This window comes from Phalaenopsis equestris, unplaced genomic scaffold (genome assembly GCF_001263595.1).
Source record: "Phalaenopsis equestris unplaced genomic scaffold, ASM126359v1 Scaffold000915, whole genome shotgun sequence".
Taxonomy (NCBI): domain Eukaryota; kingdom Viridiplantae; phylum Streptophyta; class Magnoliopsida; order Asparagales; family Orchidaceae; genus Phalaenopsis; species Phalaenopsis equestris.
This window is the reverse complement of record NW_018165354.1, coordinates 102,013-118,014: the sequence shown is the minus strand read 5'-3', so window position 1 is coordinate 118,014 and position 16,002 is coordinate 102,013. Positions and strand designations below refer to the sequence as shown.

At 35.0% G+C, this 16,002-nt stretch overlaps 1 protein-coding gene across 1 annotated transcript in view; it reads left to right on the top strand.

Moving 5' to 3' along the window:
• LOC110032302 (SCY1-like protein 2) overlaps window positions 1-16,002 on the top strand; it is a gene marked incomplete at its 5' end in the record, with an annotated part of 85,666 nt that overhangs the window by 35,058 nt on the left and 34,606 nt on the right. Inside the window, 3 exon segments of the mRNA XM_020735884.1 lie at window positions 8,736-8,797; window positions 8,904-8,990; window positions 9,452-9,538. Of these exon segments, the coding sequence (XP_020591543.1) occupies window positions 8,736-8,797; window positions 8,904-8,990; window positions 9,452-9,538 (236 nt within the window).

The window sequence follows — 16,002 nt, the reverse complement described above, 5'->3', positions numbered from 1 at the left end:
TGGTGTATGCTTTTTGTTGATGATATCTTTCTCGTGGATAAGACGAGAGAAAGAACACGGGAAAAACTTGAATTATGGAGGTCTACATTTGGAGTCTGAAGGCCTTCATTTTATTATAACTAAAACTAAATACATGGAGTGCAATTTTAATAGTAGTAGCTCTAGTGACAGAAGTGGTGATCAAATTATTAAAAGGTGTGAACTATTTGGATGGGCCTTTTGTGTGATAGAAAGCGATGGTGATATAAATAGGGATGTTAATAGTAGAATTCAAGTTGGTTGGTGTTGGTTGGATTCAAGTTGGTTGGTTGAAGTGGAGGAATGCTTCGAGCCTTTTGTGTGATAGAAAAGTACCGCATATACTGAAAGGAAAATTTTATAAGACGATGGTGAGACTTGCAATGCTCTATGAAGCTGAAGTTGGCCTTTAAAAGAGAAGCATAATAATAAGTTAAGTGTTGCCGATATGAGAATGATTAGGTGGATGAGATGCTTTACACTTAGAGACAAAATGCGAAATGAATATATTCGTGATAGGGTTGGTGTAGCTCCTGTGACGGACAAAATTAGAGAAAGTCATCTTAGATGGTTTGGTCACATTAAACGTCGACCATCTGATGATCCGATTATGAGAGTGATGTTTTAGATTTGACTTGTGTTAATAAAGGCAGAGGTAGACCTAGGAAGACTTGGGCTTATTGTATAAAAAATGATCTTAATTTACTAGAACCAAATGAAAATATGACACTAAATATGACGCAATGGAAAAAAAAATATTCATGTAGTCTACCCCACGTGGTGGGATTAAGGCTTTGGTGGTGGTGTTGTTGTTGTTGTATAGTAGTAATTTTGTTAAATTTTGATTTATTGATAAAATGAATGAATTCATCAGAGTCGACCTTCACTAGAATGGGTAGATTGGTGCATGATTTTTGCAGCCCCTTTTGTCCTCTTTTTTTTTCACCATGAACTTGTGATATGCTTGGCTACTTGTGATTCTTGTGATCATTTGTTCAAAATAACCTTAAAAGCTTAGGACTTCGTGATGCTTTTCGGTGTTTTCTATGAGGCAGCCTGATGGTGTTGTTGTTTGGAGCTATTCTACTACTGTACTTGTGCTTTTTATTATTCCACTACTTTTTCTAGTTCATCTTGCGTGCAACTTATCTTATTTGGCTTTCAACATTATGTGGAATTGGAATGTGAGGGATTTTTTGATTCGATAAGTGGTTCTGAGGCATATCAAGTATTTTTTGAATGAACTTTTTTTCGATTTATTATTTCTCATAGTCCTTTCTTTGATTATTCGAAAATTAAAGACATTGGAGAGAGAAATGATCTTTTACAAGAAGGGTTTTATTTGGTATTTTTGTTTTTGTTTAACTTTTTTCTATTCTAAATTTCATTCAGTTTGCATACATGATCTATTTTACTCAAGTTTGATACCACAAGTTTTTGCAAGTGCATGTTTTTCAATTTATTATATATTTTTTTGTGATTTTAAAATTTTTGTGTTGTCTCTAATAGAAAGCTATTAAATTAATTTCTGCTCTGTATTTCTTTGTGATTTCCTTTTTCGTCTCACTAAAAAAAGAGTTGTCAAAGTTGGGAGTTTATGATTTACAAACTTGAACGTGCTTATATGATTTTGTACATCTCGTTGTAGATCTATGTTATTAAATCTTTCATCAGATGTAACTACTCAAATGATTTTTTTTCATAAAATGTTATGAATATTGAAAACGAAAGCCTCTATCAAATTGAGAAACTCAGTGCCTTTCGACGAGACAATATTTCTTCTTATTATTATTATTGGTTATCCGCGCCAAAACCAACACCACCCACGCACACAAAATTTTATAAGATCAAATAACCGTGTCATGCTTGTTTAGACTTTCTTAAAACCTTTTCGTATATGTTTTTAATTTTTTTTCTTTTTATGTGGCTGTTGGAGTATAAAATCCATTGTATTGCAACTTGACAATGTTATGAATCCTAACATACAGGGTAGTCTAGTAGTAATGCTTCACTTTTATAACAAAATCTGGTATTATCTGTAGGGATTCTCATTCGAGTACCTACTTCCATTGAAGCTTTGTATTCAATTTCTTGAGCTGGGCTTTTTTTCTTTTATTTCCTTGGAAATGACTCACCGGTTTTTCTTTTGCATCTCATCTTTTTTTTTGGTTATCATATAATGTAATCTGCATGTTTTTTCTTTCAAAAAAAGTTTAAGCTGTTCTACTCTACATCTCATGACCCGGTCCGAAACTAAGAGTTAACTAAGGTGGGTACAGACAGTCAGACAGTGACAATTAATTTTCTTTTATTTTATATCTATCTCTAATAATTAAATATTCTAACATTTATGAAAGTGACACTAAAAAAAGAAATTAAAATTAACAAAAAGAAATATTCATATCTTTTCATTTGATTTTCTTGTCTTCTATACCCATTTAATTCTCCTCATATTCCTTAATCAAAAGTTTTAAACCTGAAGAATGCTAAAACAACATAATGAGTTATCTAAAGATAACTTAGTAGTTTACACTTCTAAACTACAGTAATTCAAGAAAAAGAAATCAACATGCATGTTGGTCTATTATATCTCTAAAGAAATCTTTTACTATACTAATCTTTCTATGAAATCTATCTTTGAATATACTAAATATATATCAATAACCTTTTCTAAATGAAATTATCATAAATTTCTATATGCATTAATTTTAACTTTATTTTTATTTTATACTTTTTACATACACATCTGTTTGCTTTGAGGATCATTGTCAAGACAACCTAACACACCATTGACCAATATTGTCTCGTCGGCACATCGGTTAGCGATCTACACATCGCAATTCTCTAAGATGAAAATGTCCTTACCTGTCCCTAATCGATATTATTTCGTCAGCGCATCAATTAATAATGTAAAAATCACAATTTTCTGGAGAAGTAAGCTCTGTATACTTGCCCTTGACTAATAATATCCTGTCGGCACAGCGGTTAGTGACTATCACAATTGCTTGGGGTGGTAGAAAACTTCTATGTGTGCGGGTACACTGACGTCCTCTGTCTATACCATTAGGAGGTGAAATCCTCCTCTGAACGTGCACATGCAAGCATTCATATATCATATATTTCATTCTTTCATTTCATGCATTTTCTTCTATGAAACATTTCTCTTATCTATTGATGAATAATGTATATATATAAGTTCTGAAATCAACTAACATATGCTTATTTAATAAAATTCTAGAGGTTAAATTATAATGTGACATATATAAGTGATCATATAAAAAATTAATATAAATATCTCTACTAAAGTCGTGCAATGATCTGATATCATCCTAAAATGTTATGCAACAATATTTAACATGCACATTTATCCCATCTGACAATATGAAGAATTTGTTACTAAACTTAGGAATACATGTAATAAAACATACAATTTGAAATAGAAATAATTACTGGAATTTAAAAATATAATTACTCATCTCAATTTATAGAAGGCTTTTATTAGCTTAATCCTTCTCTTAATTTCCTTGCTAGTCTTTTACCAGTTTATTGTCACAAAATCAAGATCCTAAAGTATTTTCAAAATGCACATTAATTTAGTGATTTACATATCTTCAAAGTTAAGACATAAGGTAGGATTGTATTTACCTCACTTCTTCTAGCAAAACACAAAATTCTTCATTATCAAAACTCAATTACTCCTCCAAATTCAAATCACTATTTTCATCTCTTGATAATTAATATTCACATAATGACAAAATAAAATATTAATATAATAAAACTAGAAGGGATGTTAATCTTACTTATATCTTTACTATTGTCAATCTTCCAGGCACAGAACCAAATCAAAGTCAATCTTTTTTACTAATCATGTCTTAATACATAACATATATTAACTTCGTTAATTAAAAAAATAAAACCTAATATATTAAATTTTATTAATTAAAACAAATAAAATCTAACTTTTACCTTAATAAACCCTTCGGCATATATAAGCTTGATGAAGAGGCTTTCGGTATGAATACGATGCAAGAAGTCGCTCCTTCCCGCACGAAGGCTCGCCTGATTGCTTCTCTTTCACATGGTAGCAGCGTACATAAGTATCTAGCTTCACTCGCAAGTCGTGACATCGTCTCCCCTTCTTTATTTGTGGCATTGAACATGTGATGACTCCCTTTTATGCACGAGATAAACCTCACACTCGAGTCAGCATCGCTTGCTCTTGTTGATGTCTCACCTCTCTTCTTGGCTTGACCTTCCTCCTCTCAACAAAACCACATCCCTGCTCTTTCCCATGCTCATCTCCTACCTTTTGCTAGGGCACGGACTTCCTTCACACATGATGACATCGAAAATAAGTACGAGCCGCACATTTCTTCGACAAGGGTTTTTCTTCTCCTCCGACTTCGCTCCTAACAAGTAATTTTTACTTTTTTCCTTCTACCACTGCTCTCTCTTTCATTTCTTTTATCTCTCGCTTCGAATGAGACATCCATCTCTTAAGAAGTAATAAATGAGACGTCGAGACGTTTCAACCAAACCGACTCTACCCATTAAAATTTTCCTTTCTTGTATTTCACTTATTTATTTATTTGTTATTATTATTATGATTACTATTACCGGCTATTATAATCTCTCATAAAAATTACGTCTTTGAAATTTATGAACTTCACACCAACTAAACATAGTTCAGATTGAACATGAGCTTTACACTATTCTTCAAAAAAAATTAATTCTTGTGGAGTGATAACGAAAGCAAATCTGATAAATCTAGTATCTAAAATAAAGATAATTCAGCTGAACAATCTCCAAACATCTAAATCATAACAACATAACTAACACAATACTTGAAATCAAAGTACATAAAAATATTCAATAGTAGACAACTAACATGAAATATAACATAACACCCATGTGTGAAATCACTCCATCAACTCTATGCATCAGCATCAATGACAGTGGGTTTTAGTCCAGTGTTTTGTCTCGGTTGTTCTTTACGAGTAACAGTACTGGCTTCTGTCATTCTCTGTTGGCCACTTCTAGAAGTAGGCCTCTCCTGAAATTTCTCTTAGTTGAATCATTTCCTTATTTAGCATATGATGTGAATATGTGAGCAGAATTAGGGAAATTTCTCAAATGTTGTCCAGACTGTCTACATAAATAACATACCTTCAAACCAAATAGACATTCACCACAATGTTGCTTCCCACTTATAGCACAACTCTATAGTGTTGCTGTTAGTCTGAATGACAACTCCATCATCACAGGACTTTATCTTCTTACCGTTATACTCTCCAGAATGAGTTTTTAGCGTCACTTCCTTCAAACTCTTCCTCTTGTGCATGTCTTTATGCTTCTGAGTCTACTGAAAATCAATTTTCAGCCGCCTAGTCCTCTCCACTAGTACTTAGTAGTCTTCGATCTCAAGTAGTACTAGTGGCTGCCTGATTGAATTCTCCAATCCAGAAAGAAATTTGTGGCATTTATCCCCAATCGTAGGAATAAGATGTGGTGCATACCTCGACAACATAGTAAACTCCGCTTCATATTGCATAACTGATCGATCTCTCTGCACCAGCTTAATAAATTTATCATGCATCTATCTCTTGGCTGATAGTGGTACCAACCAATCTTTGATGTTTGCCACGAACTCCTCCCATTGCACTAAGTGGCTTGTTCTACCTCCAAATTTTTCCTGCATTTGTTCTTGCCACCACCTCTCGACTTCTCCCTCAAAAGCAAAAGTGGCAAGGGTAACTCTCCTCTCTGGTGGACATGTCATCCCATCAATGATTTTCTTTACCCTTAATAGCTAGTTTTCAGGTTCCTATTGGTCCTCTGCTTTAGAAAACAAACCTGGTCTCATGTCCTGAAAAAGCTTCAAGTACTTATCCATCGGTGGTCCTTCACCGCTACTGTCTTGAGGTTGAGGGTTCTTAATCATTTGTGTCACTGTAGTCATCAGCTTAACAAAAAAATTAGCATTGATCGTAATTTTTGGGGTATATCAGATTCAACATCATCATCATTTCTGAGCTCCACCTCCAGATCATCCATAATTCTGAATTAAAAATAAAAATAATATAATTAGACTTTTTTTAAATTTTATTTCTTTTATTTATAACTTAATTCAATCATTATATTGGCTCTTTCATTAAGATTCATGTCATTTAATCTAAACCACTGCTTTGATACTACTTTTGTCACGACCCAACCCGATGTTTAGATTTAACTAAGGTGAATACGGACGGTCGGACAGTGAAAATTATTTCTCTTATATTATATTTCTATTTTTATTTCTAATAGTTAAACATTCAAACATTCATCAAAGAACCACTAAAGAAAGAAGTTAAAACTAACAAAAAGAAATGTTCATATCTTTTCGTTTGATATTCTCATCTTCTGTACCCATTTGATTCTTCTCTTCTATTTATCTTAATCAAAAGTTTAAAACCTGAAGGATGTTAAAACAACATAATGAGTTATCTGAAGATAACTCATTAGTAATTACACTTATAAGCTACAATAATCTAAGTAAAAAAAAAAATTATATGCATGTTGATCTTTTATATCTTTATGAAATTTTTTACTATACTAATCTTTCACATGAAATTTATCTTTGAATATACTAATAAATGTATCAATGATCTTTTCTAAATGAAAATAATATAGATTTTTGTATGCATTAGCTTGAACTTTATTTTTACTTTATACTCTTTACATACACATCTATCTTTTTTGAGGATTACCTTCAAAACATTCTAACACACCCTTGGCTGATATTGCCCCGTCGGCATAACAGTTAGTGATCTACAAATCGCGGTTGTTTAGGGTGGAAATGTCCTTACCTATCCCTGACTGATATTATCCCGTCGGCACAGTTGTTAGCAATGTAAACATCACTTGTCTGGGGAGGTAAGCTCTGTCTACTCGCCCCTGACTGATATTATCATTTCGGCACAACGTTTAGTGACAAACTATTACAATTGTCTGGGGTGATAGAAAAATCTCTACGTGCGTGGGTACACTGACATCCTCTACCTGTACTATCAGGAGGTGAAATTCTCCTCTGAACATGCACATACAAGCATTCATATATAGTATATTTCATTCTTCCATTTCATTCATTCCCTTCTAGGAAACATTTTTCTTTATTTACTGATGAATAATGCAAGCTTACTATGTATATATAAGACATGAAATCAACTAACACATGCACATTTACTAAAATTATAGAGGTTAAATAATAATGTGACATATATACGTGATCATATAATAAACTAATATGTATATCTCTACTAAAGTCATGCAATATTCTGATATCATCCTAAACGTAAATGTTGTACAAAAAAATTCAACATACATATCTATCCTGTTTGACAGTATGAAGAATTTATTGTTGAACTAAGGAATGCATGAAAGAAAGCATACAATTTAAAATAGAAATAATTATGGGAATTTAAAAATATAATTACTCACTTCAATTAATAGAAGATTTTATTAGCTTAATCCTCTACTTAACCTCCGTGCTAGTATTTTACCAGTTTAGTGTCACAAAATCAATATCCTAAAATATTTTCAAAATGCACATTAATTTATGTATTTACATATCTTCTAAGTTAAAAGACATGAGGTAGGATTGTATTTGCCTCACATCTTCTAACAAGGCCCAAAATTCTTCAATATCAAAACTCAATTACTCCCAATCCAAATCGTTATTTTCATCTCAGGTAATTAATATTCACATAATGACAAACTAAAATATTAATATAATAAAATTAGAAGGGTTGTAAATCTTACCTTTATCTTGGTCGTCATCAATCTTCCTTACTCCAGACCAAATCAAATTCATTCTTCTTTGCTAATCATATTTTAATACATAACATATATCTAGTTCATTAATTAAAAATAATAAACCTAATATGTTAATCTTTATTAATTAAAATAAATAAAACCTAACTTCTACTTTAATAAACCCATCAGCATATGAAGCTCAATCAAGAGGCTTTCCTCATGAATACATTGCAAGAAGTTGCTCCTTCCCTCGCAATGGGTCGCTTGATTTCTCCTCTTTTGCACGGTAGCAACACACAAGGCGTTCTTCTTCTTGGATAGGATCGAGCTTCACTTGCAAGTCGTGGCATCGTCTCCCCCTCTTTTATTCATGGCGCCAAACATGCGCTGACTCCTATCTATGCACGAGACAAGCTTCACCCTCGAGTTAGCATTGCTTGCTCTGGTTGATGTCTTGCCTCTTCTTCTTCTTGGCTCGACCTTCCTCCTCTCAAGAAAGCCTTATCCCTGCTCTTCCCCCTGCTCCTCTCCTATCTTTGGCTAGGGCACAAGCTTCCTTCGCATAGAACGACACTGAACCTATGTAGGAGCCGCACCTTCTTTCGGCAAAGGTTTGTCTTCTCCCCCGGCTTCGCTCCTAATAGGTAAATTTTACTCTTCTCCTTCTACCACTGCCCTCTCTGTTTATTCGTGTCTTCTCTTTTGTTACTTTTATCTCTCGCTTTCAACAAGACACCCTTCTCTTAAGAAGTAATAAGCGAGACGTGAAAATGTTTCAGTCGAACCAGTCTTATCATTTAAAATTTTCATTTCATGTATTTTATTTATTTATTTATTTGTTATTATTATTATGATTATTTTTATCGGCTATTACAAAATATTTCTTGTCATTTGATTTCATCCAATGGATTTTCACTGTTTTGCAGGTTCTTCTTTTTTCCGTGATGACACTAGGTTGCGTGCTCTTCGATTTTTAGATCACATGCTTGTAAGACTATATTTATGAGCTTGACCTATGACTTTTCAAGCAAAATTTTGTGGAAATGATTTAAGTGCTTTCTTAGGGTTCCTGATTAAATGGTTTAATACTGCAGGAAAGAGATAATATGCAGAAAACTGAGTTTTTGAAGGCATTATCAGATATGTGGAAAGATTTTGATGCTCGCATTTTGAGATACAAGGTACTAATTAATTAACATTTTTGGATTTAATGTTTTTCTTTTTTAATTCTCTGTTCCATGTATGCCAAGTACTCTATATCGATGCTTATATGGCCTGGTTACTGTCTTTTTATTAGCCTAACTGGTGCTGTTCTTGTACTATTCCTTGATTTCTTGTAACCTTCTTGCTTGCAAACATATCTGATGATATGACGTGCGGTTTTGAGCTCATGGTAGTAATCCATTAAGATGCTCATGCTTCTCTCCTTCTAAGAATCTATGAGTACTTGACACGATCCATAACATCTTACTGAACTTGATTTGGGAGTCCTATTGTAAGAATTGTTGCATGCTACTTGTTCTGGTTATGCAGATTAGCTTCTGATTTCATCTTCCAGTAGTCTGTTGAATGTAATATATTTACCATTTTCCAATTGAATCGGAGAAGAACTTTGTTCATCAATTTTCTGTATGCAATACAGGTTCTTCCACCTCTTTGTGCAGAGCTTAGGAACATGGTCATGCAACCTATGATTTTACCGATGGTTCTTACAATAGCAAAATCTCAGGTATGGTCTTATTTTCTTGGTTTTGTCATTTAGTCTTAAAATCCGTGTTACAAACTTTCTGTATGTTTATTGTTCTACATTCTCATATTACTTGAAAAAAAGAAATCTCAACACTGTAATTTTCAACTTATATGCTAAACTGTTTGCTTTTCTGCAGGGTAAAGGCGGTCAGACATGTCCATGTGCAATTTTAACAATTTATCGTGTTAGAACGGACAATGGTGAATGTAACATTAGGTTATTTGAGAAAAAATAAAGTATTCCCGTAGCAATTCTTGTGCTGGCTATAGTTACGCTGTCAAAAGTTAGATCCTTGGGATGCACTGCTGGCTAATTGTTGATGAAGATTCTTTCCGTTCTCTCCTTACTACTAAATCTTCTTATTAGAAATTCTATCAAATTTATGTTCTCTTTACACTTTGTATTTTAAATTTAAGATATATATTTCTTCACATAGGTAGTTAATTTAGGAAGCATAAAATCAAATTCAAATTGCATTTTTTACTTCAATTTTCCCATAAATAGGTTTATTTCCTATAATTGAAAATTAATCCACATCTCCTAATTTTTTTATTTCGTATCTTTTTTAATTCTACCGTTGTTGGCCCAATTAAACAGTGGAAACTCTAGGTCCTCCCTAGTCACTATCGCCTCCAGCTCTTTTGGAGCTCCTTTTACAATCAGTGTTAACCTTTTTTGTTAACCGGTGATTACCTTTCCTTCCCTCTGTTGTTGTCTGTAAGGTTACAGAACCATAGTTTCTGTTCTGCATTGCTTTTATTGCTACCAGGAGAACCTTAGTTAAAGGTAGAACCCTGTCACAAGGGAAATTGATTCTGGTTGTTGTTCCAGCAAAATTGAAGTAGGGGAAAAGGTTGTTCTCATTGTACAAAATGGAAGTAAAAAAGCAGAGATGGAACTTTCTGTCCATAGCAAGAATGAGGCAAAACCTGAGGAGATGCTGTGCAGAACAAGAAAACTACTGTGTGTCGGCGATAAAAAATTGGGGTGTGGTAAGTCGCCCGTAGGAAGCTGTCGATCGCCGGAATCGAAATCCCGTCGCCTGCTTCGGAAGGATGTTTTAATTTATATATAGATTTAAGTTTAGAAAAATATGAAATCAAACTAACCCCATAATTTTCACAATTTAAATGAAAGAGCATTCTACCTCAAACCCTGTATCTATTCCGAGGAATAAACATAAGACTTGAGGATGAGGCTCAATCAAATAAACTAAGAAATATATGACGTCCGTTTGGTTTGCGAAACCGTTTGAAACCGTTTTGCGAAACCGTTTTATTTGCCGACAAATTCTCCTATTTAATATGAAAAATTAAATAGGGTTTATTTTAATCTGGGTTCGAAAAAACATCATATGCGGGCAAGCCGCTATAGTTAATTACATCTTAAATCACCAAAGTCACTTAAGAATACTCTCGATAAAAATAAGGAAAAATTATCTTCAATGACTTCAAATATATGAGACTTTTCAACGAAATCGGACAAAGAGTTGTGAAAAGGGAGTGACTCAAATTTGAAACATTTATTACAGAATCCAAAGGAAGAACTAGGGGATGCCACAGATCTAGAGGAGATCTTTGGTGACTTCTCAGTCTACCCTATGGTTTGGCTTCAGTTTTGAGTAGAAATATTCAAGGGATTTAACCTGCCAATTTTATCTATTTAGGGCTTACATTCGTGTGAAACGATCACACAAATAGCCTGAAAGATGTGAGGATTTAGGTCGGAATGAACGACAACATCAGAATCGTAAAACGAGTTAGGGCTTAGATCATACAACAGAGTTATACAAATGCCTAAAAAAAGGTTGAGGATTTATGTTGCGCTAGGAGAACAACCTCGAAATCATATGGATTGCTAATTTGATTTTAGGAAAGAAATGTTTTAGCTGGGGAAGACATGTTCTGTTGTTGAAGATGGTCGTCCTGCCCACCGCGCTAACTCCAAGCTCCTTGTCGTGACGAGTTTAAGTTTTATAGGGTGTCAGGTTATAATGTAAAATCCAGCGGCCCTATGGTTGTAGTTCTTCAGATATTTTATAGGGAACATGTTGAAGTTGTATAGTGTATAGCATAACAGTAAAATATGTAGCACATGACAAACAGTAGAGTATGCAGTAGATAGAGCAGTACAACATACGAGGTAAAGGAAAAGTAAAAAAAATACAGCAGGTAGGTGATTTGCAAGTAAGCAACATGTTGTAAACATAAAACAAACCGGTATACCTGGGAGGTCTGCTGTTCCTTAGATGTAATTGATGCAACAGGTACAAGCAACACAACTGGAGGAAACAGACTGAAATGCTTTATATAAACGAAAACAAAGAAACATCGTCCAAAAATCTCGAGAAAGATCGTATCACGACATGAGAAATGCGAGGAAAACGACGAATCGACAAATCGATTAAAATCGTAGAAAATACGGGAAAATCCCAAAAAGAGACCACGAGTGCTTTGTCCAAAAATCCCAAGAAAACATATGAAAAAGTCTGAAAAGAGGGGACCGCAGGCACTCAGGTTGGTGCTAGACTTAACTATATATTAGTACTCGAGGGTCGTCGACAGCTACTCGGTCACCCGGCCGGTCACCCGGATATATAAAGCCCGCCACACAACTAGAAGGGTGTCCTATCGAATCTAACTCAGGAGGGTACTCCTTAGCCTAAACAGGTGATCAACAGGTGAATAACCGATGTTTAAAATGTATTTAAAATTTATATTTTCAGCATGCACATAAGTTTCAAACATGTAAAAAGTGGGTTGTATAAATTTTGTTTGTAGTGAAAAATGTATTTTTGTTTTAGAAAAAAGTGTATATGTTATTATCAAATTTGTTATTATCAATTTTGAAAAGTAGTTGTCCATGAGTCGATCGCGCTGTCCGACATAAGACTACCAACGACCTAAGAAGGTTCGGGTCAACTCCTGCTAGTCTTGTGTCGGTGAATGATATTGTCATCCTACAGTTCACCGAGTTCCTGAATCGGATCCTGATGGGTTCCTGAATCAGATCCCGATGTCGTAGGATGACAAATCATTATGCTCTACCTCCGTTATGCCTTTGTCATCACCGCCTTAAGCCCTAAAACAAAACCGACCTACTTGGACAAATAAACTCTCCAAATATGCATGAAAGAGCTATAAGAAACCAAAGCCAAGCCCCCAAATATGCATAAAAGGACAAATAAACTCTCCAATATCTCATGCTAAATAAGAATAGATGAAAAGCCTCATAATACATATCCTAACATGCTTGCAATAACATGCTTGCAAGAGGAGGCAAGAGGAGCTAACATGAGCTCAAAGTTACATTTTCAATTATTCCAAATTGCTTTTGAACAAAAAGAGAAAAGATAAGCTAGCATCGTCTCAAAGTCATGTTTCAACCTTCTTATTCACAGTAATAGAAATATGCCATAGTTTTACCATTTTAAGCAAGTAGGGAAAAGTGAAAAATCGATAACATGCTATACTTCTATCCTTCCAAACAGGTAATCAAATCTAGCCCTTAAAGTATGCTTGCATTTCTATTCCTAGATGCTTGAGTATCATGTATTCAAAAGTATAAGTGCCAACTAAGTCAGCATGCTGTATCACCCATCGCACCAAGCTAACAGGGACTCGACAGGGCAAAATCGAAAAAAAGGGCAAGACACAAAAGGGGAAAAGGTACCTCTTTGAAGCAAAAGAAAGTAACACAGGAACTTTAAAGGCACTCCCCAACTTCAACTGCTCCAACTGCAAGAGGAAACCAATTCAAGCACCAGAAAATTAAAGAAGTGAGAAAAGAAAATAGCAGAGTTACCTCCCTCAGAGATTTTCGGCATACCCCCAGGGCTACAAAATCGAGCTCTAATATATACCAGAGAAGGAGAAGTATGATTAAGAAGATACGATAGAAGGATCGAGCACAGAGGATATGATCCTCACAGAGGATATGATCCTCACAGAGGCCACGCTCTGCGACAAGGAGGGTTGAGAGCAGAGGATACGATCCTCGCAGAGGATAGGATCCACGACAATGATAAGGGGATGGGTCGCCTGCGAGGTTGCCTCGCGTGCGAGAGGAACGAGCGCGGGGATGAAACTTCAACGGCACGAAGGAGTGGGCCAGGTGAAATCGAGCGAACCGCAGTTAGGGCAGAGGTCGGCGAGCGCGAGAGGAAGAAACGAGTGAGGGGAATTAAACTAGGTTAAGGTTTTTTTTAATATAAGTTGTTAATTATAATAATAATAATAATAAAATATTATTTCTTATTATAATTAACACTTAAATATGTATTTTCCCCAAGACATGGCGTTCCCCTCTAGGCAAAATCGATGTTCCGGACGCATCGACGCAGTCTGTTTCGTGTTCGGAGTCGTTTAGATGAGCTCATTGACGATTGTGACGAAAACGCGTCACGACCCGAATCACGTCAAAAACTCGGCTCGAATTCGATTAAAACAGAAAGGCGAAGAGCGCAGCGGCGCCAAATCAACAAGTACAGTCAATCCTAAGGCCGACAGTCTTATAGGAATACTCCCTGAGTTCCTTCTGAGTAGTCTTACCTGCTAAGCAACAGCGGTCAAAACTATTATATGGAACGTCAAGTCGAGCGAAGAAAAGTTCAAAATTGCTAACGTGGAGGGTTCCTTCACTAGTTTTCAAGGAGTAGTCGACAGAAAGGTTTTAGTGCTAGATCCTAGGCTACTAATGAGGGAAAAACTGCACCTCGATCGAAAGCAAGGTCAACAAACGAACCCCTAATAAGTGTGTGCTAGGCGAGCACATCGCGCGTATTGGCGTTGACCGACGAACTCAACAGGACCAATACAGATTTTTAAGCCAACAGGCTGAGAAAGAAACGTAGAATTGAGCGCTAATTGTTTTCGCTGGGGAGTTAGCCAGTGAATATTCAATTAAAATCAGTGATCAGGAACTCTCCCTCTGGATTGCTGACCCCAAGGTGGGAATCGAAGTTTAGATATTAATCTTGAAAAGGAGAGTCGGAATTTAGGTACCGACCTCGAAAGATGGGAATCAAAATTTAGGTACTGATCCGAAAATGAGTATTGAAATTTATGTATCAATCTCAGGAAGAGAGTCAAAATTTAGGTATCGACCTCGAAATGTGAGAATCAGAATTTAGGTACTGATCCGAAAATGGGAATTGAAATTTAGGTATCAATTCCGAGAAGAGTCAAAATTTAGGTATCGACCTCGAAAGGTAGAAATTAGAATTTAGGTACTGATTCGAAAGAAGAATTGAAATTTAGGTATCAATTCCAAGAAGAGAGTCGAAATTTAGGTACTGATCTCGAAAGATGGGAATCAGAATTTAGGTACTGATCCGAAAGGAGAATTGAAATTTAGGTATCAATTCCGAGAAAAGAGTCGAAATCTAGGTATCGACCACGAAAGATAGGAATCATAATTTAGATACTGATTCGAAAGGAGAATTGAAATTTAGATATCAATCTCAGGAAGAAAGTCGAAATTTAGGTATCGACCTCGAAAGGTGAGAATCACAATTTAGATACTGATCTGAAAATAAGAATTGAAATTTATGCATCAATTCCGAGAGGAGAGTCGAAATTTAGGGAGAGTCGAAATTTAGGTATCATCCTTAGGTATCGACCACGAAAGATAGGAATCCGAATTTAGGTTCTGATTTGAAAGGAGATTTGAAATTTAGGTATCAGAATTTAGGTACTGATTCGAAAGGAGAATTAAAATTTAGGTATCAATTCCGAGAAGAGAGTCGGAATTTAGGTACCGACCTCAAAAGATAGGAATCAGAATTTAAGTACTGATTCGAAAGGAGAATTGAAATTTATGTATCAATCTCCTTAGGTATCAATTCAAGAAGAGAGTCAGAATTTAGGTACCGACCTTGAAAGATGAGAATCAGAATTTAGGTACTGATCCGAAAGGAGAATTGAAATTTAGGTATCGATTCAAGAAAGAGAGTTGAAATTTAGGTATCGACCTCGAAAGATTGGAATCAAAATTTAGGTACTGATTCGAAAATGAGAATTGAAATTTAGGTATCAATTTTGAGAAGAGAGTCGAAATTTAGATATCGATCTCGAAAGGTGGGAATCAGAATTTAGGTTATGATTCGAAAGGAGAATTGAAATTTAGGTATCAATTGAAGAAGAGAGTTGGAATTTAGGTACCGTTCTCGAAAGATGAGAATCAGAATTTAGGTACTGATTCGAAAGTAGAATTGAAATTTAGGTATCAATTCAAGAAGAGAGTCAGAATTTTAGTACCGATCTCAAAAAATGGGAATCAGAATTTAGGTACTCATTCGAAAATGAGAATTGAAATTTAGGTATCAATCTCAGAAAGAGAGCTGAAATCTAGGTATCGATCTCAAAAGGTGAGAATTAGAAATCAAAATTCAGGTACTTATTCGAAAATAAGAATTGAAATTTAGAAATTAATAGAGAAATTGT